This window comes from Carya illinoinensis, chromosome 7 (genome assembly GCF_018687715.1).
Source record: "Carya illinoinensis cultivar Pawnee chromosome 7, C.illinoinensisPawnee_v1, whole genome shotgun sequence".
NCBI lineage: Eukaryota > Viridiplantae > Streptophyta > Magnoliopsida > Fagales > Juglandaceae > Carya > Carya illinoinensis.
Window position 1 is genome coordinate 34,466,693 of NC_056758.1, and position 25,634 is coordinate 34,492,326.

A 25,634-nucleotide genomic window follows, 5' to 3' on the forward strand; every position below is an offset into this window, starting at 1 on the left:
AAACCTAATCTTTTACTTTTTGTATAAGTCTAAAAAAGCATCAATCACTTTTGAAAATATTCAAATAAAACATGCACATGTGAAAGATGACAATCAATCATCTTTAATATTTTCAAAGTTCAACCCTTTAATCAAGGCATGCACATGCAAAAGATGACAATCAATCATCTTTCAAAATTTTCAAATTTAATTTTCAAAAATATTCATGCACATGTGGAAAATGTATTTTAATGCTTTATGATAAAATATTAATTTTGAGCATTAATCCTAATTTCGAATTTTGAAGAGATTTACAACATTACTCTATAATTTTAATGTGAACTTGTTCTCTTCTTGCTCATGCTTGTTTCCTTGATGTGCTTGACTCCATTGTGTAGACAACTTGAGCTTGAGACTTCTTTATTCTTTGAATTCATTTGTTATCATCAAAATCCATGTGTAGATTTATAATCACATGAAACTTGAAACCTTGAGTTCAACAGAATCCATCAGGGCCTGGGGAGCCCAGTGGATTCATTTGAAAAACTGCCTCTTGATCTTCCTCTTCAGTGAACTACATCATTAGTTTTAGATTCATTTCATTAGTGACCTTGGGGAGTAGGCCCTGTAGACATCTCTTAGTTGCAGTAGGATTAGAAGTGGTAAAAAGATTAGAGAAGAAATTAGTGAAGACATAACCAATTTGATCCTGCTCAGTTAGCAAGAATCCATCTTGATTCATAATGCTTTTGATGTCATTTTTTTCCTCCTTTGGCTAGTTTGCATATCGAAAAATTTAGTATTTCTGTCAACTTGTAGCAGCTAGTGTTGCTTGGCTCGTTGCTTCTATCTTGTTTCCTCTTCAGCTAATGATTGTTCCACCTCAAGTTGTAGCTTTTGAACTTTCTCAATGTGAGCTCCTTTTGTTTACTCGTGATTCTTATTCGTTTCTTCTAGAATTTCACTTCAAAAGAGCTAACTTGACAGTTAGCTATTTTGTTTCTTATCATAGAAGCCCCATCATTTCCTACTATCCCTTTACAATAAGCTGTTTCTACTGTCTTAGAGCATTCCTTCCCCAATGTCCAAGCTGTTTCATATTTGAAAATAACACGTGTTCTCCTTCTTCTTATAGAACTCCTGAGCATACTTATATGGTGAGGAGAATTATCATATTTGAATTCAAGCAACACATTACAAATTGCATCTAGGAACATTTTTTTTCGTTCTTGGTTTGCCATGGCCCTATCAATTCTCTCTTTACTAAAGTCCCTACCATGTTTCTTGTTAGACCATGTAAATTTATGGCTTGAGGTATGTATATCATAGTGAGAGCAAACTTCAATTTCTTGTCTAAAAGACTCCATCTGTTTATAAGGTTTGTATGCTGCACCAAACTTCTCACTCTGGCAAGTTATCTCATTGAAATCCCAGTGCAAATACAAGGCATAAGTGATGGTGGTCTGGGATGTTTCAAGAGCTTCCAACAGTCTTCCCTCTTAGAAGTGTCTATATGACCATAGAACCCATGAACATCCATGAGGGGCCATTTTTAACCTCTTGAACTGTAGCACTTATATTCCATCTGGTATAGTTACAGATATTGACATTCCAGATTTCCACATTAGAGCAAGTCCACCACTGCAGCCCATACTGTCAACATCAAGAAAACTATCAAACCTTAGTATGATAGTATCCTCCTCACTTCTTCCAAATGTGTCGTAGAACATGTGGTTTTCACTAGGAACATCATATTGGGGCACTTTTTCTTAGTCAAAAGACTAAGCAATCTGATTGTCTGAGGGTTCTCAAGCTTTCGGCAGTTTCAACTTAAAAGACTCATTGATGTTGGCAAGGTTGAAAGCCAGTCTCTGCCAATTAATTGGTAAACTGTTCATCCTCATCCAATAGCCATTTGCTTCTCTTCGAGACATGAATATTCCTTTTCCCCTGCCCCCTTTTCGCACCCTTTTGCTTCTAGGTTTTAGACTCACCTTGGAAACTTGTCCTATGTCCAAGTTTGTACAAGCATCCAACTCCTTAGCTTGTTTGTCACGTGCCCTCCTTTACCACTGTATAACCTTATTTGAACTGGTCATGTTTTGATCATTCTCCTTAACCATAATCACCTCACTAGTGTTCTGTTGATTGATATTACCCTGGTTAGCTTCTTGGCCAGCCTCCTGATAAGTAAGAGGATTGGCTACTAAGATCACATTAATATCAAGCTTAGAGGTTACCATATAAAGACTGGAATTGATGCTTTGGTCTACCCCAACCTCTCAAAGACAAGATCAGTATTTACCATGTTAAAATCACCAGATTTTGATTTCTTCCGGGATAAAAAGTCTTCCTTGTTCTGGTGCCTTAATTAAAGCTCTACCTTCATTATTGGAGTTTTGACCCTTGATTCTTGTAATTTCCTCTTAATGAAAACTATCTTGATTAACTTCTATCGATCTTGGGATTCTCCACTGATTCTACCACCTCTTCTACACTGCCTACTTCCTTTCCATAATTGGCCTTGGTCCCTACCATGTCATCATCTTCATCATGCGAGTCTGAGGTTTGTGAACCTGTCTTCTCTTTTCTGCCATAGCCATTCCAACTGTTTTTAGTCGTATCTCTCAAACTTGAGGCTCTGAGCCAAGCCGCATACTTGGACTTAATAGTACAATGCATAGAAGTTGAAATATAGTCCATTAAACAGCCATTCACCCCATGCTTTATAATGCCACACTTGAAATAGAAAGATGGTAATCTCTCATAAAGAAAAGATATCCACACTTTACTCCCATGCATGCTTAGAAGGATGCCTCTCATAAGAGGTTTGGTGATAGTAATAGTGATTTTCACCTAAGATAAGGCTCTCGTCCAATATTACCCTCTTCAACAACATCTGCCTCTCTACCTCGCCAACCATACTACCAATCTTCACGCCTACATCTCTGGTCATGCCTCCAAGAGGTATCTTGTGGAGTTGAATCCGCATGAATTTCTTGTTGAACACAATGTCTTTAATTATTGGCCATTACACGTCTTTAATTATTTGTATACAGTTATTTAATTGGATATTAATTTGCAAGGAGCAACAGTTTTTAATTATTTCATACAGGAGTCTTAATAAGGAGATATGCTATAAATGTGGCCTGCTCAGCCACTTTATGATTAACTATTCCCAATCTAGAAGGAAAAGCGAAAGATTATCATGTTGCTGAGCCATGAGAAATTAGCTTTCTTGTTCGTCGTCTTTTCACTCTTTGTACTCGATCCTGTTCATTCTCAGTTCGTACCTCCTGCAAAATTTGATGGGTTCGTGTACGAGAATCGGCCTGTTAACAAGGATACCATCGTGATCGATGCGTTCTTGGACCCTGTCTGCCCCGCTAGTCGGGACTCGTGGCCGCCCCTCAAACAAGCCGTCCAACACTACGGTCCCCGTGTTGGGCTCACCGTCCACCTCTTCCCTTTACCGTCAGTAGCTTTCTCTTGTTATTTGTTCTCAACTATCCTTTAGTATAATCATTTCTTAAACCAATAGATACAGAAATATTTTTAGGTTGTGTTTGGATAGAAGAATAAGACCCAAATTCAAATCCTCCTCTCCGAATCCATACATCCAAAAGCACCATTAATACTTCTATTTCAATAGAAACTGAATCCAAACTAAATCCGTAAGTCTTTGTGATGTATTTTTGCTAATTAGTGGTATAAAAAAAGATTAATTACTCCTACCTACTTTAATTTGCAGCTAGCGGAGGAAAGATTGTGTATTGTATGTTGCTCTAATACTCAGTTCTTTTTGTTGCTGATTATTTTGTGGGAGAAACATGCAGTTACCATGATAATGCGTTCGTTGCCTCTCGTGCTTTACACATTGTGAACAGGCTGAATACTTCTGCTACATAATACATTCGACTTGTTGGAGGGATTCTTCAAGCATCAGGTAATATATTTGTTCCTCCGTCATACAATAATATTACAGCACAGCTTTCTCGTCTGCATGTCTAAGAAAACGTGTTGTTACCGCTTTAAAAACGGGTCAAGGGGCACAAGCACAACCCAACTACCACGTGATTTTTTTTTTTTTGTCCCATCTATTTAAACACACATATTGAAGTATTAAAATAGAAACACAAAAATGATAAATTACACATTGATTAGGTAAATATGTGTGGTGGTACTCTAAGACTTTCATGACATATGAACAACAAGATAAAACACATATATATTTTTTAATTCCCATATAATAGAATGACAATTTATTGAGTTACCTTACAAAAAATATAATATAAATAATTTAATGTATTTTCTTTTATCAATTTAAACTTTAAGAATAAATAATAACATTAACATGATCTCAAATTAAACAGATCAGATTCAAACATGTTTACCTGTTTTTGTTTAAAATAGCGATCCTTTTGTGATTTCATCAGTTACCCTTGGTCGTGAAGAATCCATGCGTCTTGTAAATATATTTTCATATTATCCATGTAGCACAGATGCTTGATAAGTTATTTTAAATATATTTTTCTTATTATTCATTTACCTTGGATACTCAATAAGTTATGGTTTTGCTGATACCTTAAATATGGCCCACCAACATTTTAAAGCCTTCTGATTTCTAAAGGTGCTCTAATTGATACGGAGAATTATAAAATTCACAATAAATGATCTAGTAGTAGTACTGGGTAAAGGGTTAGAGCCAATACACCTCGTTAATTGCTAATTAGTAATCTTATAGACAGTTATTTTTGTATATTTTTTATATATTTTATTAATGTGATTGACCGTATTAATTTTTTTTAATATTCAATCAATCACATAAATGAAGTATACAAAAAAATACGTAAAAGTCACTATACATAAAATTTTTGTTTGATAAAAAAGTTAAAAAAGTCACAACACATCTGTATTGAAATCCTCTTGCTATCACAAACTTTTTTATTTTATTTTATCGAGTTATAAATATAAATTGAAATTGATGGTACGTACCTGATAATATATCGTTCAGTCAATTGTGATTTTTTTTTTTTTTTTTTGTATTTCTTTAATGATGTTATTTGAAATTGGACTAAACTTGTTGCATGCCATTGAACAGGAGAATTTTTATAATAGCCCAACTCGCAACATGTCGAGGGTCTCTGTTGTACATCATTTAGCCATATTTACCGCACAAGTAATTGGTAATTCCTATCATAATGCCATACATTCTGGCTTCGATGACCATAAATCGGGTCATAAGGCAAGAATTTCCTTCAAGGTAAGATGACCTAGTTTCGCTTTTGATTTTCGTCACTGTAAATATATATATATATATATATTGATTGCCATTTGTATTATGCAGTATGCTGCTTCAAGGGGGGTGTATGGAACGCCTTCTTTCTTTATAAATGGATTTTTTCTGCCTGATGCTGGTTCTGCTACAAATTATACTGGATGGAGAAGCTTCATTGATCCATTACTTAATGGGAATCAAGGATCAGTGTAATACAGAATATCTGCATTTCTTATTACTTAGAAGAATTATCTGTGTCTTTGCGGCATTAACTAGTACTGATCAATGTCAAGATCCTTTGGATCAATTGGCAACACCTCGATTTCCCACTAAGAGAACCAAGGTTCGAACTCCTCCCCCATGTATAAAAAAAAAAAAAAACTAGTACTGATCAATGGTTAGGATACTATATATCTCATGACCAGGCTAAAGTTATTGAGCTGAAATAATTTTACGCAAATTGATTGTGAATTAATATTGGATATTCCTGCATTTGGTAATTAATGAAACATATGGTTTATGTAATAAATAATTAGAAATTTTGGACGCAATTTTATAATGCAATCTGGATCTGAAACCAATAGAGTTTTCTGCCTTACCTGTGAGAAAACTGCTGAGTAGCCTATGGTTGGTATACTGACTAGTGCCCCTTGCCATCTTCCCAATGGCTCGACACGGTCAGGCGTGACCCACTCTTGATCTGTTGAAAGCACTGGGAACACGGGGATGGGGGGAAGGTTTTTCAGGTTAATGTTCGGATTCTAATACTGCAACACTTGAGAAAGTTTAAAGTGTAACACGTAAATGTATGTTTGATTTACAGATAAATTTATGATGCAATTTACTGTTTTATATCAGTAGATTTAATGTAACGAATTTAATCACAACAATTTGTAAACTTTATTTTTACAATATTTATTTATAAATTTAACATTTCTCTAATTAGGATATAGCTTTGGTCAAACACCCACAAACATTAAGGGAGGTTTAGATAGTGAATTGAGATAAAATGAAAGTTGAAAGCTGAAAGTTGAATAAAATATTATTATAATATTATTTTTTAAACATTAATTTTATTTTAGAATTTAAAAAAATTGAATTGTTTATTGTATTTGATTTGAAAATTTAAAAAAATTATAAAAATTAAATAAGATAAAATGAGTTGAAATACTTTCTAAATCCAAATAAGATATAAAAAATTTTCCTCCATCATAATCATGACGACCTCGAAGCGGCCACATGTGATGAAAGTGGCCTGAGATCTCTCCCTGATCTTCTATTGCAAAGTCATGGGCCATGGCACTCGCGTAAGGATTAGGAGATTGAAGAGTGGAGACTGATCTTCTATTCCACATGTGATGACAGCTTGAAGAGTGGAGACTTCTACAATTCCTTACACGGACGCTATAGAATCAAAAGCATTTTGAATCCTCCTTTCCCACAATGGCCGTGCACAAGCTCGGGGGATGGACGAGGGCAGTTCTTCTACGCGTCAGCCGTCAGTCCATAGCTACTTCAGTTGTTGCTTGGCAATCCCCACCACCTAACGCATTTTGTTGCTTTAAATAATTGTATTGAGACTTTTTTAAAAGTGTTAAAGTTTGTGTCTATCATGCATGTTTTTGGAAAGAAAAGTTCTAATTATCATCTCTTATATCACACACTAACATGTGATTTATCATTTTTATTATTTTATATAAATATACAAATTTAGGGTTAGGCTCCAACTTTGAAGAAGTTGGAAAGCCCAACTTCGACCTTTGACTTCGACCAAAGTCGAAAATTAAGTTGGGCTCTGACTCCGACTTTGGTCGGAGTTGTTGGAGTTAGGGGTCAGAGTTCTGATTGAAGTTGAATGAAATAAGAAAAGTAAAAAAAAAAAAAAAATATCCCAACAAAAAACATTTCAAAATTTATAACCTGTTTTCACTCTTGCAATATACTCTTGGAATCGGAATCTCCCAACCAAAAACATTTCACAAAAAAGTATAATAGAACAACAAATAACAAATATGTTTCAATTTGTTTATAACAGAAAAAATCAATAGAACATCAACAAAAATTATAACAAAACAGTAAACAACAAAAAAAACATACATTTATGAGAAACACATATTTTTCCTATTTTTTTTTATAACAAACAACAAAACTTATAACAAACAGATTTACAGATAATATTTGCATCATAGGATTTTGGATTGTAACAAAGGAAGACAAGCGTAGAGAAAAAATAAAGACGAAAGAAAGTTGTCAAGTGAGAGGACAAGTGATAAAAGAGAATTTGTGAGAAAACGAATGAGGAAGAGGGAAACAACAGCAAGAGAGAAAAGACAGAGACTTTCAGTTATATGAGAAAATGAAGGAGGAGGAGAGAAACAACGTAGGGTTTTGGTCCTTAAGAGATAAATATATGAGAGGCAGAAACGACATCGTTTTGAAAAAAGGTTTGCAAAATACATCATCAAGTACGCAGGAGGCTTGAATGTGGTTCAGCTAATTGGCAAAACACGGCGTTGCACCATAAGGCCACTCAACTACCTACTATTTATGTTACAATATTAAATATATTAAGTCTAAATGTTGAAGTTCGAAATTGACATGGACTCCAGACTCCGACTTCGTCAAAGTCAGAGCCTTGTCGGATTTGGGGTAAAGTCGGCAGTAAGCGTAGTTTTTGCCCATCCCTACATATATTGATGTGTAAGTATGTATGTTTAAATAAAATGATAAAAATAATAAATCACATATTGATCTATAGTGTGAGGAACAATGTTTTGAATACTGTATTAGATGTCGTACCGGTCAAAGTATTGGAACGAAATATTTCGGTACCGGTACCGTTTCGAGATAGTCGATATATAAATAAATTATATTTCAAAATAATAGTCTATATATGAATAAATTATACATGAATATATATAAATTATAAATACTCTGGTCTGAATTAGAGGTCAAAAAATGAGATTAAAGTTTGAAAAAATAAAAAAAAAGTAAAGGCCGAAATACCAACCGATACAGGTCAGTACGTAGGCCGGTATTTCGGCCGGTACAAAACATATACAATACTTGTACCAAACCAATGACTATACTATACTGGCCGGTACGGTATTAAAAATAGTGGTAAGAAAGATAATTAGCATTTCTCTTTTAGAAAAAAAGTTCCAAATATTGTTTTTAAAATGCTCAACAATTATATTATAAAAGAGGAATGCTATTTCCATCGATAATATTTATCTAAAAAGTGTACTATTGTAATTTTTTTTATTTAGTACTTCAAGAAGTATTTTTTAATAAATTTATGATTTTTATAAATATTTAAGAAGTTGAAAAAGAATTTACACGTTCGGTAAATATTCTCAAAGGAGTTTTTAGGCGTGTGTGGCATTGTTGATTAGAAAAATGACAAATAGGGATTGAAGATGAATCATTTAGATCGAAGACAACCACCAATGCATCCCCGAATCGATAAATCCTGTTCCTTTAGACAGATCATAACTCTTGAGAAAATATAAATTAAAATAAATAAAAGAAAAAATAACTTTTTACTATTTATTAATTTTATTTATTTAAAAGATTTAAAATTAAAATCTCTTACAGTATCATTTAAATAAAAGAAGATGATTGCAGGCCGGCCCCAAGTGGTCCAACTCCTTTGTTAACTAACACGGACGCTTTAACGGTTTAATTCAGATTGGAATAACGTTAAAAAATAACACGGACTCTTTAACGGTTTAATTCATTCATCCAATGCAGAATTTGTCCCGTAGACATACTTATCAATCACAGATGGTCCTTTCAGTTTCAGATGCCCTTCTTCCATCCATACACATTCAACATCATAAGATAAATTGCTTTTGAGTAGTTTAAACGAAATTATTGGAGAGCAGCGAGCAGCCATCTTGACTGGCCATTCAAATTAACAAAGGCCTCAAAAATGGAGAGTCCGGAGCACAAGACCCTGATATTGCAATCGGCTTTGTTCTTCTCGCTCTTTCTACTCTCTGTTCTCCATGTTCCTGCCCAGAACTTGCCACCTGAAAGGGTTGACGGCTTCGTCTACAAAAATACCCCAGTTGACTCGGATACGATCATTATCGAAGCGTTCTACGACCCGGTCTGCCCCGATAGTAGGGACTCCTGGCCTCCTCTCAAACAAGCCCTTCGCTACTACGGCTCTAGCGCTTGGCTCGTCGTTCACCTCTTCCCCTTGCCGTCAGTAATTTTGTTTTCTTTTTTCTCATTATTCATTTAGATTCTTCGCTTGGTTGCCGTGAAATCCGTGGTTGAATCTTGAAATTTCCACAGCCACAGAGGATTGAAGTAGTGTTGATCCTTCTTCTAAATTAGTTTTATTCTATAATAGGTGTCAATTCGATATTCAATAGCTAATTCAATTCCAACAATTCGCCTAATTGCGGAAAAGTTTAATGTCTGGAGTCATAATTTACTATGCGTGGAGTTTATTCGTTCAGATTGTTTGGTACTCAGCCATGAATTTTGGTTCTTCTTGAGCATAGTTAGGTTTACAGCTTATTTGCTTATGACCCAGAAACGAAACAACTTTTCTTATTTGTCAGTTTAAGGTGAGGTTTGGATGATGAGTTGATATGAAAGTTGAATAAAATATTCTTAGGATATTATTTTTTAATATTATTATTATTTTAGAATTTGAAAAGTTGAATTGTTTATTATATTTTACGTAGAGATTTGAGAAAGTTGTAATGATTAAATGAGATGAATTGATATCAACTCTGAATCCAAATGTGCCGTATCTTTTTTTGCCTTGGCTTAACACTTGTATTTTTTTTTTATATTTTGAATTTTTTTGTCTTGAGCATCGCCGTTGATGGACATAGAACTTAACTGTGGTACATGGAGCATTACCAAGACACGAAAATACCTTTTTCATGTTGCAATCACAATTTTCAGTGTTCTTTTCTTTTGTACCGCTATGTACTGCCTCATAGTCGTTCCAGTATGTATATCAATGTGCGTTGTGCTTGCTCATTTCCATATTGGGTTCAAAAAATGTCGGACATAACATCACAGGGCCAAGCCACTGTCTATTCGCAATACTTGTAATTAGTCGCACAATGAAATGTCACTGTGTCGTGATTATATGATCACGTTGAGATATGTGAGCCCAATTCCTAAGTATGAATGGGCTCCATGTGTATGCAGCCAACGGAAACGATGCTTGAGTAGAGATGTTAATAACGTCATTAACCTTGATATTGATGATCTTAGATGTTGTCCTTCCAGAAATATGATTGATCTTTTTGCTTCTTGACGCGATCCTTGATCTTCTCTCTGAAAACTACAGTTACCATGATAATGCTTTTGTTGCGTCTCGTGCTTTGCACATTGTAAATTCATTGGATGATTCTGCCACTTTCCCCTTGCTGGAGCACTTCTTCAAGTATCAGGTTAGGGTTTTCCAGTATTTATGGCATAGTCTTTTCTTGCATGAAAATTCCTTTGAATTTAGTCTAATATGGTATAACATATAGACATTGACCTGTACCCACGCCATCCCTAGTTGCGTGATTTGTTTTTCAGTTTCGCATTGAAATCTCACTTTGAATTGATCCATATTGAGTGTTGAAGTTATCTGGTTGCTAGTTTTAGCACAGACTTCCATGACTTTAATTCTAGCAATTTTTGGGAAACTGCTGGCGTATGTGTTATTATTGCTGTTTCTCATCACTTCATACCTTCTTGGTTGATGATGTGGTCTCTCTCTCCCTTTCTCTTTTTCCTTCCCTCTTCCGTTGAATCTTTGATCTCTCCACCTTGTAACTCTGTCAGCAGTTAATTTTCTCTGAAGCATCTGGGGCAATTAAGTTCTATGAATCCATGTTCCTTTTTGTTTCTTTAACTTTTCATTCTGTTGTGTAAGATCTTTGTGATGGCCCTGATTGTTTTATTGATGACGAGATACCTATTGCATGGACGAGCCCTGGACATATTGCTGTCCTCACTCATCTATTTTTGAAATTGAGTTGCTGTTACCCATTAGAGAAATGTGTCAAAGTCATCCTTTTTCCTGGTCAATTTTCTTTTAAAACTCTGGATCCTACATACTGCGATTTGGTTGGTCTCTTGCTATTTTTATGAACAACAATTTGTCTGCTGTTGATAAGTAGCCATATACTCTCTTTTTGGTTAGTCATTGAACTTTATGTGCACTAAACCTCTTGCATATTATGAAACAGGGGAAATTTTACAACGCCCAAACCCGGAACTTGTCCAGGGCTCATGTCGTTAGTGAAATTGTGAAGTTTACAACAGACGTAGTTGGGAACTCCTATTATAGTGCTGTTAAATCCGGCTTCAATGACACAAAAACTGATCTCAAAACAAGGGTTTCCTTCAAGGTGAGACTATCGGTTTCATGTTTAAATATGTTTCAACATCTCATATGCTGTGGTATCCCGACATCTTATCTGACCGGAAAATCACCTTCTAAGCAACAAACATGCCGCCTATTCTTTCTCCTTTGATCCGTTTTGACTTATTTTTTTAATAACCATTTATGGGGGAATATCTTTTGTCACGCAGTATGGTGCCTCCAGAGGTGTATATGGGACACCTTTTTTCTACGTAAATGGATTTTTGTTGGCTGATGCTGGCTCCGCTATAGGCTTCAGACAATGGAAAAACATCATCGATCCATTAATTCGTGCACAAGGCCTCTAGAGCAAGGACAACCTACATTTCTTCCTATGAACTATTTGATTTCACCTTGCCAGTAAGCTGTAGTGCTGAGCTCTGTAGCACTATACCAGTAGCTGCCTTGGGGTGTAATTTAATCCTGCAACAAAGGCTTTCCCATAAAATAAAGAATGTGAAATGCAGTTTGATTATGAAATTTGTGTACGGTATCCCCCATCTTTGTGCTTGGGGCAACGACGCAGCTAGTGAGGTTCTACCGAGACACGTCTATTACTGGTTGAAAAATATTTCTAAACCACCTCGTCGGCCTGCGTTCAGCCTTGGCTGTCTAGAATTTCCTTCAAGGTAAAGCCCTGACAAAATGTGAAGTCGGCCATTTGTTTAACAAAATCTAAATTATTTCATCTCATCTTAACTTATCATTATTATTTTTTTAAATCTCTATACAAAATATAATAAATAATTTAATTTTTTTTAACTCTCTAAACAAAATTAATATTTTTTTCATTATTATTGAAAATATCTCATATCATCTAATGAGAAATGATATTTGTAATTTTAAAATATACAAATTTTGTATTCATTTAAAAAAAATAAAAAGTTTAATATTTATATGGATTTTTTTAATAAAATTTACTTTTTTTAAATAGAATCCGTGCAATTTACATATTTCATAATTATATACCATTACTTTTTTTTTTTTTCTCATAAAATACTTATCACCTTTGGAGTCCAAAATGCAATTAGGAGTGAGGTTAGTGGCACGAAACTCTGCATTGTTCCAGTCTAAACGTGCGGTCATAATCACGTGTCCGCATAAAGAATCTGGTGCTCCACAGTCCACTTTGTTTTTTGTTTTTTTGTTTTTTTTTTCCTAACAAAAATTACGATTTAATTTAATGGGATTTATGCATTGACATAGGGTAATTGACGGGTGTTAATGGCCTGTTAACGGGTGTAAAACTCGGTGATCACGTTTGTTGACACCTGGAGCGTCTTTTTCTCTCGATAGCTCAAGCATTTCCTATTAAAAAAAATAAACAGATTACAAATAAATAAATACTTTTATCCAATGAGCAAGCTTCCGTACAGCTTCTATTTTTTAGATTTAGATAATTTTATTTTTAAAATTTTTTAAAATTATAAAAAATATCTTTTAAAATAATTTTTTTTATTTAATAAAAAATATGTTCATGTAATTTACATTTAAAGACTGTAAATAGAATTTTTTTTAACTATAAATAAATTTTATAATAATAAATTTATAAAATTTATAGAAATTAACATAATTTAATAGGATATAATTTATTATAAAATTATTTTTATTATAAATTATAAAAAAATATTAATATAATTTTCAAATATGTCCATATTTTTAATTTTTTTAATAATGAAATATATTTAAAAAAAAATCTAATTATACTGTTGTGCAAATCCACAGTTAATATGCACTATCCATCCATAAAATAAAACAAGAAAAGAACGTCGGAGAGAAAAAAACAAGGTTTCACGCCCGACCGTAAAGGGTGGGAAAATAAAAACCTGGAGAAAGATTTGGTTAGGGCAATTTTGAGGTTACGGTATATAAAGGGCAGAATGTCCTGTATGCAAATTAGGGCGTAAAAGAATAACGAAGCCGTAGAAGAGGGCTCTTTGTTGGTGGTGGAGCAAACTTTATCCTAACGAACCACGGTAAATGGCCCTGTAGATCGAGACCAAACCTTAGATTTCTTCACTTGGAAACCCTAGCTGATTTTCGTTCTTTTCTCTGATATTTCTTTCCTTTCTGTGATAGTCATTCTTTAGTTTCGTGCCTTCATTTTTTTTTTTTTTTTCAATAATGATAGTTCTCTTTGTTTTCGTGCTTGGTTCTGATGTGCTTTTGGGGTTTCTGTTACTGGTTTTGTTTTTTGGATTTCAAAATCGTTTTTGCGGAGAAGATGGATCGGTACCAGAGAGTGGAGAAACCGAGAGCAGAGACGCCGATTGATGCGAATGAGATTCGTATTACAAGTCAGGGAAGGATGCGCAACTATATCACCTATGCCATGAGCCTGCTTCAAGTATCTCTCTCTCTCTCCTATTTCTCTTTGATGTTTATATTGTGGATTAATTTTATGAGAATTGTATAGATTGTGATTTTTCCCGGGCCTTTATAGTTGTCAACTTGTTATTGTTTGAACTTGCTACTTATTTGACTTTGTCGAATTTGGGCAATGCTTGTTGTTTGGGTTCAGTGATTTTTCTGTGTTCATGGTAGGAAAAATTTGAGAAATGGATTGTGAATTTCTCTGACAGAGATGAAAACAATGTTTAGAGGCTTGGAGAAAGTGCGCTAATGGCTGGAACATTGCCTAAAATCTTAGGCTCAAATCTTGTATGCTGGAAATGCAATGAATCATAAATCTGTTAATGCTGTGACGGGTGGTTGATAGTCTGCAATGTTCTGATGGATTGGTTTTCAAGTTTTGTGAGTTGTAGTGGTTCAGTTCGATTTATAGTGGTGTGAACACAATTGTTGTTTTCGAATGGTTGTGCTAGCATTTAAAGTGTTTGGTAGGTTTGCCTTGTTAGGGCTTACTTTGTTATATGTAGTGTCCCCTTCTTCCCTGAATATTGTGTATGTTGATACCTTATCCCCTTTGCTCTGTCCATTTATATATTCTGTAGGAGGAAAAGGGTTCGAGCGAAATTGTCTTCAAGGCAATGGGAAGAGCCATTAACAAGACCGTGACGATTGTGGAGTTAATAAAGGTTCTATTTACTTTTTGCATACAGCAGACAATTTGGTTTTTCCTATTGGGTTGAAATATGCTTCAATTGGATCTTTTATTTTCATGCAGAGGAGAATTGTTGGCCTTCATCAGAATACTTCAATTGGATCCACCGACATAACTGATACATGGGAGCCCCTAGAGGAAGGCCTCCTTCCGTAAGAGCAGTTTGAGCTTTATCTCAAGAAATGTTGCAGTCACAAGTTTCATGAGAAACAGACATTCCTATTCATGGGTTATGTATGATTATAAATGGTACATGACTTATTCTCTAATCTTTCACAGATTGGAAACCACAAGGCACGTGTCAATGATAATAATAACCCTTTCAAAGAAGGAACTGAATACATCCTCTGTTGGGTGAGTTTTTAATTTTATTGTTGAATGCAAATTGGCAGGGGTTGCCTTTTTTTGCTGCTATATTGTTGGAATTTTGTGTATATGCTTGCAAGATAGAAACTGAAAGCATTCCAAAATTCTAATTGTTAAAGCTATTTTAGAGTTTTATTAAATGCTTGAAGTGTTTTGTGAGATAAATTTGCAGTGTTGGTGATATGTCGTGATTGATTTTTGTCACCATTTTTTTCATGTTGCTTTTCATCTAGGAGACTCATATTTTCTCTTAGTACCTGGTTGCTGAAGTTTTCGAACTGTTGTGTCATGGTTACACATGGATTGCATTGGTAGGACTGGAAGTGTTAGTTGCTTTGCAAGTTTTGTAATTTGTACTATGGTTTGGTTGGTGTAGCATTAGGCACTTTCAACTCATGAGTTAGAATGTGAGTGGGTACTAAATTTTGAAGGAAGTCAGACTTCTTTCACTTGCATTATTGGGATTAATGGGCTGAAAGTGAAAGAAACTATATTAAATGATGAGCTTTAACTGGAACAGTTTTTAGTAGGACTCTCTCTCTCTCTCTCTCTCTCTCTCTCTCTCTCTCTCTCTCTCTCTCTCTCTCTCAAGTTCTAATTAGTTGCTGATATTTAACATCGCTTAAAACTTATGAATTTATGGTGTTCTCAGGTACCAGCCTCCTTTACCTGTGGAACAGGTGAAGGCATCCACAGAGTTTGATTATGAAGGAGGTAGTCCCACATCATGATTTTCCTCACCTGTCTGAAATTATTGTACCCGAATTTGTTTAATTGTTTTGTATTTTCCAGAGGGCTCACCAAATGGTCGTGGTTGGGGCCGCGGTGGCAGAGGAAGGGCAAAGGCTAGAGGTACATCTCATATGGGATCTCTTTCCATGCTTCCACTTTGTAGTTCATTACTTTGTGGGTTTACTTGGAAATTTAGTTATAGACTGATTTTGTGTGTGCCAGTTTTGAGATGATTGTTTGAAATGATTTATCAAAGAAAACTGAAATAATGAAAGAGAGAATTGTTGCAAATAGATAGCAGCGGACAGGATTTTCTTTTTTCCTTCCAAAAACTAGTGGCTCTAGAATGTGTTATCCATGCATTCAAATTATATATAACCCACACGTAATTCTGTATTCTACTTGTTGATGTGCTATTGTTTCTTGAGCCACTTTTCTGAAATCTTAAGGACCATTAGCTGCACAGTAATCTTTTTTTTTTCAGCCCCTGATGTTACATTTTATTTCAGGGAATGGTTTTGTGTCGGCTGATTATGAGGACGGAGGAAGGGACAGGGGTCGGGGTAATGCTAGGGGTAGTGGTCGTGGAAGAGGGCGTAGTTTTCGTGGCCGTGGAAGGGGGTGGTATGGTGGACCTCAGGTTGATACACAACAAGATGGAGGATACCATCGAGAAGCACCTGTTCAAGGCCGTGGTACTTTTTCTTTTTCTTTTTTGTTCAATGCTGTTGGTTTAAGTTGAATTTGTGCCTGTAGGTTGACCATGGGTGTTCTCGCACTTTCCTCTTTAAAAATAAGTGGGTTTGATCAATTTCTTTTCTTGTTATAATGACAAGTTATTTGGACAACCAACGGACCTGAACCCTATCGATTACCCTTCAATTATTCCCTTTGAAATATTTAGAACCCATAAGCATCTCAAAAATGTGTTTCGAATTGGCTAAGTGCTGCAACTTGATAAGTAATGGATGGTTTAAGAGGTAGATTTCTAGTGTGTAATGATGAAAACTTCATACCTTGAGGTTGTAACTGATACATAGAGTTTCTGAAGGCTAGGAGGATGAAAGAGACTATATTGTTAGTCATCCACTCGTCTAAAAGATTCCCTTTCCTACACTATAATGGAATCTTCTAAAAGTTTCCCTTCCTTTTTTTTTTTTTTGGTTTTTTAGCCACTAGTCAAAACTCGAGTACAACATTGTTTGCCATGCTTCCAATCTGTATGGATGGGGTGTTAAAACCCATGATTGCATGAAGAACTATTGAATTTCCTTGTAATCCTTTGCTTGACATTAGAGCTGCCTCAATTTTGTTGCAATCATGATTTATCCAGCCAGAGGCTATTTGAGCGAACCTTTTATGAGAGTTAGTTGTGTCAGTTTGACTTTGTCTGATGGATGGGATTATCATCGATAAATCATGAGAGTTTGGACTACTTTCGACAAACTTTGTTCTCAAGCGATTTGCCCTTCTTATTCCATATATTATTTTAACTTTGTTTAAATGTGATGGAATTGTTCTGTTGTAGGACGTGGCCGTGGGAGGGGTTATCGTGGAAGAGGCCGTGGCTTTAGATCCAATGTGCCGATCCAGGCAGCTGCATGATACATTTGAGTGAGCTATCACGAGCACAATGCAAATGACTTCAGTGGTGGGAGTTTTTCTCCAATCTATGTTTTGTTATCTCTTGTTAGTTTCTTTTTTGGTTCGGTGCTAGTATTTATTGTAGGACGTATTCACATGTTGGTGTTGTATACTTCTAGTTTGGAATATCTGCCATATGAGTCTAACCCTTTTTGTCGTAGACTTAGGTGAAATCTTGGACAGTTGTAATTTTTCATTTTGACTGAGCAGCGCATTCTTTTATTTCGTTTGGAGAGTTTTTGCTGTCAATGTAGTGCTTTCAATTTTTTTTCAGGACAACATACGGAGTATTATTCATCTCGCACCTACTTACATATATATGATACTTATATAATATATCTATCATGAATTTCACCCCTAAAGATTGACGGTGTCATTTGGATAGTATGTTGAGATCAAAGTTGAAAGTTGAATAAAATATTGTTAGAATATTATATTTTAATATTATTATTATTTTGGAAATTAAAAAATTGAATTGTTTATTATATTTTGTGAATGAATTTATGGAAGTTGTAATGATAAGATGAGGGGAGATGAAATACTTCAACTATTTAAACGGAGTTGTATGTAATATGGATTCCCGGAAAAGGTATGCTTTTAGGACCAATTTACCGGTCGTAATCGCACCTGAAAAGGTCTCTCTCTCACATGCTGTGTTTAATAAACGTGGCGGTGAACCCCAACGTGGAGGATTAAGTGCCCAGTCAAGACATGTATTTTCCTGGCAGTTACCGGCCATGTTGGTGGTTACATTTACTTGCCTATTTTCAGTAGTTCGATATTCTAAGCTGACCATTCTATGGATGTTGTGTGGATATGTTACCATTTAGCCCATTCTTATAGCCTTTTTAACTTGGATGAGTCTATTTCTGCGTTTTGGTTGCCATTATAACCCTCAAGTTCAGAGTAAAGGAATTTGGAGAAATAGTGAACAATGTGTTGAGGTATGGTTCTCTTGTTGGCTTATTAAAATCCCAAGGATGAATACCCAATCATTTACTCGTGTTGATAACTTATGAAAATGTGTTGGTAACTTGTGAAATAGTGAACAATGTATTGAGTTATGGTTCTCTTGTTGGCTTATTTAAATCTCAAGGATGAATATCCAATCATTTACTTGTGTTGATAACATATGAAAATCAAAGGCATTAAGAGTAATGTTATATACAATCACTTTTGTATATTCTTTGGCACTTTTAAAAAATATTTTTTTTAATACATAACCAATCACATTAGTGGAGTGTGCAAAACAGTACGTAAAAATAACTTGCACATAGAATTTTTACTCTTTGAATTGCAATATGGCCTATTAGATTTACTTTTCTATATTTTATTTTTATTTTTTAATCATTTATTTCACCTATCAATTTTTTTTTAACCATTTATTTAATGAGATACTTATATTAATTACCAAGTAAAATCGAAACCTGTCACGCAGGCAGCATATATTCCTACCGCCGATCTTAAATATTGAAATAACTTTTCTTGTAAAAAAGAGAGAAATTGAAAAGAGCGGTTTTTTTCAAATAATGTTCTCTAATGGGTGCTAGTTCTGCTTTCAAAATTAAAATAGGACATAAAAGAGTAAAATTTTAAGTTAAAATTTGACTATTCCAGTGGTAACGCTATAGTAAAGAGCGAAGTTAAGAAACAAATTTATGGGATATTTGGTATTACCGTATATGAGCACCTTGCACAAGGGAAGAAGGAAGGCAACGAAAAAGAAGGCGCGCAGCATAAAATGCATGCGGTTGATCAATGGTCTATACCCGGTGGCTGGTGCTTCGCATTATTTTAGTTTCCTTAAGATTACAGGGCTTGTGGGGTTTTGCAAATCATCAATGGCTGATATCACTCATCTGAGCTCTGCAACGCCCAGTGGTCTTCAACATTTCAGGTGAAAAAGACAAGAAAAGTGCGTTCTTAAAATTACTCCTTGCTTGTGTTATCTCTTTCAAACATACCCTTTCCATAAAAGTCTAAATCCACTTGTAATGGTTAATTAATCTCTCTCTCTCTCTCTCTCTCTCTCTCTCTCTCTCTCTCTCTCTCTCTCTCTCTCTCTCTCTCTCTCTCTCTCTCTCTCTCTCTCTCTCAAAATATTTTGCGGGAAGAAACCCTTGAATATGTCCCTACTTATCCCCATCCATTGTCAAAACAAGTCATACGATTGGCACGTGTCCCGTGTGATGAGGTTGCGTGCATGATATGATTGACCGAACCAAATATACCATCACATAATTAGTGAACATTTCATCTCATCTTCGGGTAGCAACAACCAACACATTAATAAAACAAAATAATAAAAAAAAATAGAAAAAAAAGAAGAGAAAATTAATTATAAAAGACCACTAGGGAGTGTGGACTTCGATTTATTCACGGCCCTTCCGTTGGGGAAAGCATGTGGGTGTTGGAGGGGAGAGGTAGAGAACATGGGAATAATTGAATGAGGCTCAGAAATCTTCATGTTCGCATACAGAATTCAATAAAATAAAACATATCAACTATCTCTACTTGCAGAGTTCACATGTAAAGTTGTTGCATTTGTGAATCTGGTCCCTTATTTATAGAGGAAGTTCTTGTTCTTAGAAATGACAATAGCTATAGATACGTTCCAAATCCCCTCATCCGTCCGTCTCCGTTTTTTCTCCTTCATTGGGCAAGCAAAAGATGGCGAAAACTGTTTCTGCATCAGCAATCTTGTTTGGATTATGCTATTTTTCTATCCATGCCATTGCATTTTCGCGTTCTGGGTGGACTAAAGCACATGCTACCTTTTATGGTGGTAGTGATGCCTCAGGCACTATGGGTATGGAACTCCAATTCAGTATAATTTTCATTTCCTGCTTTTCTCAAGCCAAACAGCACGCACAATTTGCAAGGCTGAATAATGAATAATGAATAATGGTTTGGTTTCATGCAGGAGGAGCATGTGGGTATATATGGGAACTTGTATTCTACAAGGTATGGGACTAGGACTGCGGCCTTAAGTACTGCATTGTTCAATGATGGAGGTTCATGTGGGCAATGCTTCAAGATCATTTGCGATTATCAAGCTGATTCCAAGTGGTGTAAGAAGGGGGCATCTGTGACAGTCACTGCAACAAACTTCTGCCCTCCTAACTTTGATCTTCCGAGCAATAACGGAGGCTGGTGCAACCCACCTCTCCAGCATTTCGATATTGCTCAGCCTGCCTGGTAAAAGATTGGCATTTACAAGGGAGGGATTGTGCCCGTTTTGTTCCAAAGGTCTGAACTTTGTTTTACTTTCTTTATCTTATATTTATGTGAGATGTTCCACGTAGAAAGGTAATCTAATGCTCTTTTTTTTTTTTTTTTTTAATTCTGATATTGGTGCAGGGTTCCCTGCAAGAAACATGGAGGTGTTAGATTCAGAGTCAATGGAAGAGACTATTTTGAGCTTGTCTTGATTAGTAATGTGGCAGGGACAGGATCAATTCAATCTGTATCCATCGAAGGCTCAAAAACTAACTGAATGGCAATGTCAAGAAACTGGGGAGCTAATTGGCAATCCAATGCCTATCTCAATGGCCAATCTCTATCCTTCAAGGTCACCAGTAGTGATGGAGAAACCCAAAAATTCTATGTGCAGTCATTTTTGTGCACTCTTTTGTGCACTCTAGTGATATGATTGGTTGGATATTAAAAAAAAATTAATCCAGCCAATCATATCAGTGGAGTGCGCAGGGAGTACGCAAAAGTGATTGTATGTAGCATTGCTCGGAGAAACCAGATTGTTCCAAAACATTGTGCCCTCTAATTGGGCTTTCGGCCCAACATTCTCTAGTACAGTACAACTCTAGGCCCAAAACTACTTCAGAGTTCAGTTTTTTGGGTTTGGAACCGATTGGTAGAGGCATGCCTATTATTTTACTGCAGCAGCCCGCCTTTTCAGGCGCCTATGGTGGTCGGGACATACAGTTCTGGTCGGTAGTTGAGATGAGGAGCAAACCCATGAACTCAAGGCTATTATTTTAGGAAAATACTTTGAGCGCATGAAGGTGAAAAGTGAAAAGTGCATGACAAAATTGAGCGCATGAAGGTGAAAAGTGAAAAGTTCATGACAAAGGCCGTCATCTCAAGTGGTCATCTCAAGTGAAAAGTTGTGTATAGAGTTGCTGAGATGCAAGTGGTCATCTCCAAAACTTGAGTGCGATAACAATATGAATCTCTTTGCAAAGCTGTAAAGATCAATCCATAAACTCCATCCTTGCTCGAACCCCAAATACAGCAACGCCACCAAGCCTGCCTTCTGTAGGGCCTTGTGGATTTCTCTGTTTTTCTATCTACAATTCTTGTGGGTTTTTTTAATTTAGTAGGTGGACAATTGCACAGAGAGTCACGACATAGTAGTTGGCCATACCCTAAAAATTATGCCTCCAATAGTTCATATCTCAACAGATTTCCCATTTAGAGGAATCTGGCATTTGTACAGCAAAAAACAAACAAAAATGTCTTTGTTTTACAAATATACAAAACTATATTTAATGAGTCAGCAGTGGTTGTGGTACCACAGCTTTTATTTTCCTTTCAAGATAGGTCATCACTGTGAAGTTCCCTCAACAAGTGGGTAAAACAGGTGAAATGTACAAGTAACCGGATGAAGTGTAAGGTTAAGATTCAAAATCATGATATCTACTTTGATACCATGTCATAAAATCATTGCTTGCCTTAAAAATTTAAGTAGATAGAAAAAAGATAAATTTGATTATTAATTTCCTTAAAAACGGCATCATCGTTTCAATACAACTTTATATTATAAGGACCTTGTTAAAGCTACTACTAATTAGGAGTTGTAAACTGGATTATCTAATTTTTTATCAGCCGTTGATAGTGACACGTGGACAGGCAGTGGGATTTGGAGCTGCAGACCAAATGAGCCTTGATAGCGGAAACGACAAAAAGTGGCCTTTATTTGTTCAATCCCATCCACCAAACATATTCTCGTCTAATGTTGTAGGGGTCACCACGTGACTCTAAAGAGTGTCCTTTCCTTTGTCTGGTTACCGATCAGGTCTAAAGCAAGAAAAAAGTTGATCTGACAACTGATAACTTTACAATTATCGTATCGTCACCCATAATGATTTTGTTTTTCAAATTTCAGAAAAATAAATATATGAATTTTTACTATATTTAAAAAAAAAAATCAATTAAATTATCTAAAAAATTTATACAAAAAATAATAAATATTATAAAATTTATTTTATGTGTTTATTTTTAGCCTACTTAAAACGACAAGAATCTAAGGCAATCATTTCTCTGCTTTCCAACAGCAGCAAGTTTGGGGAACATCCTGTTAAGCTCTCCTAGCTTATCCTATCATGCACGTATTGAAACATCCATTTCAAGGTTTTTATTGGGTCCAGCGGTCTCAAATAGGATCCTGACATTTGAGCAGTGATCTGAGCTATTTTTTTCCCCCTTCTTGTCGTGTTTTCTTTGTTACTCTTTTATTCCTTCGGATGATCGCACTTTTTCTCGTCGGTCAAAACTCGGCATCACCTTGAACTCCGTTTTCCAGTGTTAGGTACTAAATTGATTGGGTTGGACCTTTGAATACCTATAACTAAAAGTAAAGAAGAGGTAAACTCAAGAGATAAGGTAAGGAAAATCTAAAAGTTGGCACATATTCTTAAAAAGAATAGATTTAATTAGACCCTATTACTTTAAAGAAGAAAATAAATTTTTATAAATTGAAGAGATCTCTATAAATAAAAAAGACTTTCTATGTACGACTTATATTTATCTAGACAAAATTTATATATTTTATTGAGCAATATGTGAAATTATGAGAGATTATAAAATCAATAATTATAATAAATTTTGCCCTTATACAATTTGTAGATATAAATTTTTATGCCAAATTACATAAATTTATATGTTTTTTTTATTTACTTTTATTTACTTATTTATTATTTATTTTGTAGGTAAATGTATGCTAAGAGCACCGACATCCAAATCCACATAATGTGTCAGGGATAATTTCTTCCTTCATTTTTAGGCATTAACATCGGATAAAAATATCGATGTGACATTGCTTGTCCTCTTTCGAGAGCTTGCTTCAGTAGCACTACTCCACTAAATCATGTTCTTGATAACCAAATTTAGGAACGACTATACCCTCCATAACCACTCCTAGTGTCTGTCCCCTTCATATGCTGGATTCCTCTGGTATAAATACGATGCCAGGCCATATCTGAAATTTTCACAGAAAACTAGAACTACAGACCTCAATTGACTTGTTTCAACAATGGCAGCAATAGTTGCAGTAGCCCTTTTCATCCTTTTTATTTCTTCTTCAGTCAATGCACTGAGCTTAAACTACTATGACAAAACATGCCCACGTTTGGAGTCCACCGTTACCACTGCTGTCCAGAAAGCAATGAAAAACGACAAAACAGTTCCAGCGGCGCTGCTTCGAATGCACTTTCATGACTGCTTTATAAGAGTAATCATCTTATCTTTATCCCGCCCCTCAATCGTGTAAGACGAAATTAATTACTGGGAACTTGTTACTTGTGTTTGTATTTTAAGGGTTGTGATGCTTCCGTGCTGCTGCAATCAAAGGGAAAGAACAAAGCAGAAAAAGACGGGCCTCCTAATATTTCATTGCATGGATTTTATGTCATAGACAACGCAAAGAAAGCGGTGGAAGCTTTGTGCCCCGGTGTGGTCTCTTGTGCTGATATCTTGGCTCTGGCGGCTCGTGATGCCGTTGCTCTGGTTAGTTTACAGACATTGACAACTATGACAAATCCTGGCAACAGTAACTGTAATAATTGTCAGATTGATAAGTATAACAAATCATGGTAATAGTAATTGTAATAATTGCCGATTTTCGAACCAAATCGTTTTGATCACCTTTTGTTTCTAACTGATCCAGTAATTATTGGGTCTATAAAGCTAATAGTAGATTATTTTTTGGCTCTGATTCAACGTTTTCAGTCAGGAGGTCCCACTTGGGAAGTGCCAAAAGGAAGAAAAGATGGAAGAATCTCAAAGGCAAGTGAGACCAAACAATTGCCAGCTCCCACCTTCAACATCTCTCAACTACGGCAAAGCTTCTCCCAGAGAGGCCTTTCCTCAAAAGATCTAGTTGCTCTCTCTGGTAAATATCGAAATCCATCTTTAAAAAGAAAATTAATTGTAGTCAAAGTCTTCTATCAGGTTAGATTTATAGGATAAGTGAGATTTTAATTTTTATAAATGGCCATCATAATAATGTGATGCACTGTTAATTGGCAGGGGGTCATACTCTTGGGTTCGCTCATTGTTCATCTTTCCGGAACAGAATACACAATTTCAACACCACTCAGAACGTAGACCCCTCGCTGCACCCATCCTTCGCGGCCAAACTAAGAAGCATATGCCCTGCACACAACAAGGCCAAAAATGCAGGCACCGTCCTGGATTCAACCACCGCAGGATTTGACAACGCCTACTTCAAGCTTCTTCTCCAAGGCAAAAGCGTATTCTCTTCGGATCAGGCTCTACTCACTGCCCCAACAACTAAGGCATTGGTTTCCAAGTTTGCTAGCTCCCAAATGGAGTTTCGAGACGCTTTTGTGAAGTCCATGATCAAGATGAGTAGCATCACCGGTGGCCAAGAGATTAGACTCGACTGCAAAGTAGTTAGATGATTAATTTTAATTAATGGTAAAAGTCATGAGGATTTATTCATGGGTGTTGTGTAGTCAATCTTTTTCTTTTCTTTTTTTAGCTTTATTGTGAGGGATAAGAGGGGAAAAATATGTGGATATTGTGAACAAGCAAGAATGCAAGCTCCTGCGTTTCCAGTACCGTTGAAGATTATAAGTTGAATATCTATAAGCATGCTTAATGGGCATGCAGTACGTATTCGATTTTCATTTGTTATAATTCGGTTGATTAAGTGGTATTTTTTTGTTTGTTTTATTTTGGCCATGAATGTCTCCCCTCTTAACATTAATTAAACTCGTCAGCGTAGAGTCACGAAAAAACCCAAATATAATTGCCAAAAGTAATACTAGATATAATATTTTGACATGTAAGTCTCGTGTGTTCCATTTGAAAATAAAATTTATTATTAAAAAAATAATTTTTTTATCTTGATTTATATTTACCAATTTTTTTCATAGAGAATATGCGAGACTTACAAATCTTAATATTGTATAATTCAT

The 25,634-nt window shown here is 35.5% G+C and overlaps 3 protein-coding genes and 3 pseudogenes across 3 annotated transcripts; all 6 read left to right on the forward strand.

Moving 5' to 3' along the window:
* Nucleotides 1-3,093: 3,093 nt before the first annotated feature.
* On the forward strand, nt 3,094-5,709 carry LOC122317332 (annotated as a pseudogene).
* Nucleotides 5,710-9,024: 3,315 nt separating this feature from the next.
* Nucleotides 9,025-12,123, forward strand: LOC122317261. Its single transcript, XM_043134247.1, has 4 exons — nt 9,025-9,469; nt 10,581-10,683; nt 11,473-11,634; nt 11,819-12,123. Exons 1-4 carry the CDS (start codon nt 9,192-9,194, stop codon nt 11,954-11,956), a joined length of 681 nt encoding a protein of 226 aa, XP_042990181.1. The 5' UTR covers nt 9,025-9,191; the 3' UTR covers nt 11,957-12,123.
* Nucleotides 12,124-12,147: 24 nt separating this feature from the next.
* On the forward strand, nt 12,148-12,287 carry LOC122317672 (annotated as a pseudogene).
* A 1,134-nt stretch (nt 12,288-13,421) lies between these two features.
* Nucleotides 13,422-17,733, forward strand: LOC122317147 (ribonuclease P protein subunit p25-like protein). The gene is made up of 9 exons (XM_043134083.1): nt 13,422-13,624; nt 13,873-13,995; nt 14,603-14,686; nt 14,776-14,864; nt 14,992-15,066; nt 15,731-15,792; nt 15,871-15,930; nt 16,320-16,505; nt 17,339-17,733. The coding sequence occupies exons 2-9, from the start codon at nt 13,873-13,875 to the stop codon at nt 17,413-17,415; spliced, it is 756 nt and encodes a 251-aa protein (XP_042990017.1). The 5' UTR covers nt 13,422-13,624; the 3' UTR covers nt 17,416-17,733.
* Nucleotides 17,734-19,634: 1,901 nt separating this feature from the next.
* LOC122317148 lies at nt 19,635-21,945 on the forward strand (annotated as a pseudogene).
* Nucleotides 21,946-23,594: 1,649 nt separating this feature from the next.
* On the forward strand, nt 23,595-25,398 carry LOC122315025 (peroxidase 64-like). Its single transcript, XM_043130707.1, has 4 exons — nt 23,595-23,923; nt 24,010-24,198; nt 24,421-24,583; nt 24,721-25,398. The coding sequence occupies exons 1-4, from the start codon at nt 23,726-23,728 to the stop codon at nt 25,113-25,115; spliced, it is 945 nt and encodes a 314-aa protein (XP_042986641.1). The 5' UTR covers nt 23,595-23,725; the 3' UTR covers nt 25,116-25,398.
* Nucleotides 25,399-25,634: the final 236 nt, after the last annotated feature.

What these genes read in the sequence shown, in the direction of transcription:
- LOC122317261 (XM_043134247.1), top strand. Translation starts at nt 9,192, where the DNA reads ATGGAGAGTCCGGAGCACAAGACCCTGATATTGCAATCGGCTTTGTTC. An exon ending in AGCACTTCTTCAAGTATCAG is followed by an intron (nt 10,684 to 11,472) that starts GTTAGGGTTTTC and finishes ATTATGAAACAG; the next exon opens with GGGAAATTTTACAACGCCCA. An exon ending in AAACAAGGGTTTCCTTCAAG is followed by an intron (nt 11,635 to 11,818) that starts GTGAGACTATCG and finishes TTTGTCACGCAG; the next exon opens with TATGGTGCCTCCAGAGGTGT.
- LOC122315025 (XM_043130707.1), top strand. Translation starts at nt 23,726, where the DNA reads ATGGCAGCAATAGTTGCAGTAGCCCTTTTCATCCTTTTTATTTCTTCT. An exon ending in CTCGTGATGCCGTTGCTCTG is followed by an intron (nt 24,199 to 24,420) that starts GTTAGTTTACAG and finishes CAACGTTTTCAG; the next exon opens with TCAGGAGGTCCCACTTGGGA. An exon ending in AGATCTAGTTGCTCTCTCTG is followed by an intron (nt 24,584 to 24,720) that starts GTAAATATCGAA and finishes GTTAATTGGCAG; the next exon opens with GGGGTCATACTCTTGGGTTC.
- LOC122317147 (XM_043134083.1), top strand. Translation starts at nt 13,873, where the DNA reads ATGGATCGGTACCAGAGAGTGGAGAAACCGAGAGCAGAGACGCCGATT. An exon ending in CGATTGTGGAGTTAATAAAG is followed by an intron (nt 14,687 to 14,775) that starts GTTCTATTTACT and finishes ATTTTCATGCAG; the next exon opens with AGGAGAATTGTTGGCCTTCA. An exon ending in AGAGTTTGATTATGAAGGAG is followed by an intron (nt 15,793 to 15,870) that starts GTAGTCCCACAT and finishes TGTATTTTCCAG; the next exon opens with AGGGCTCACCAAATGGTCGT.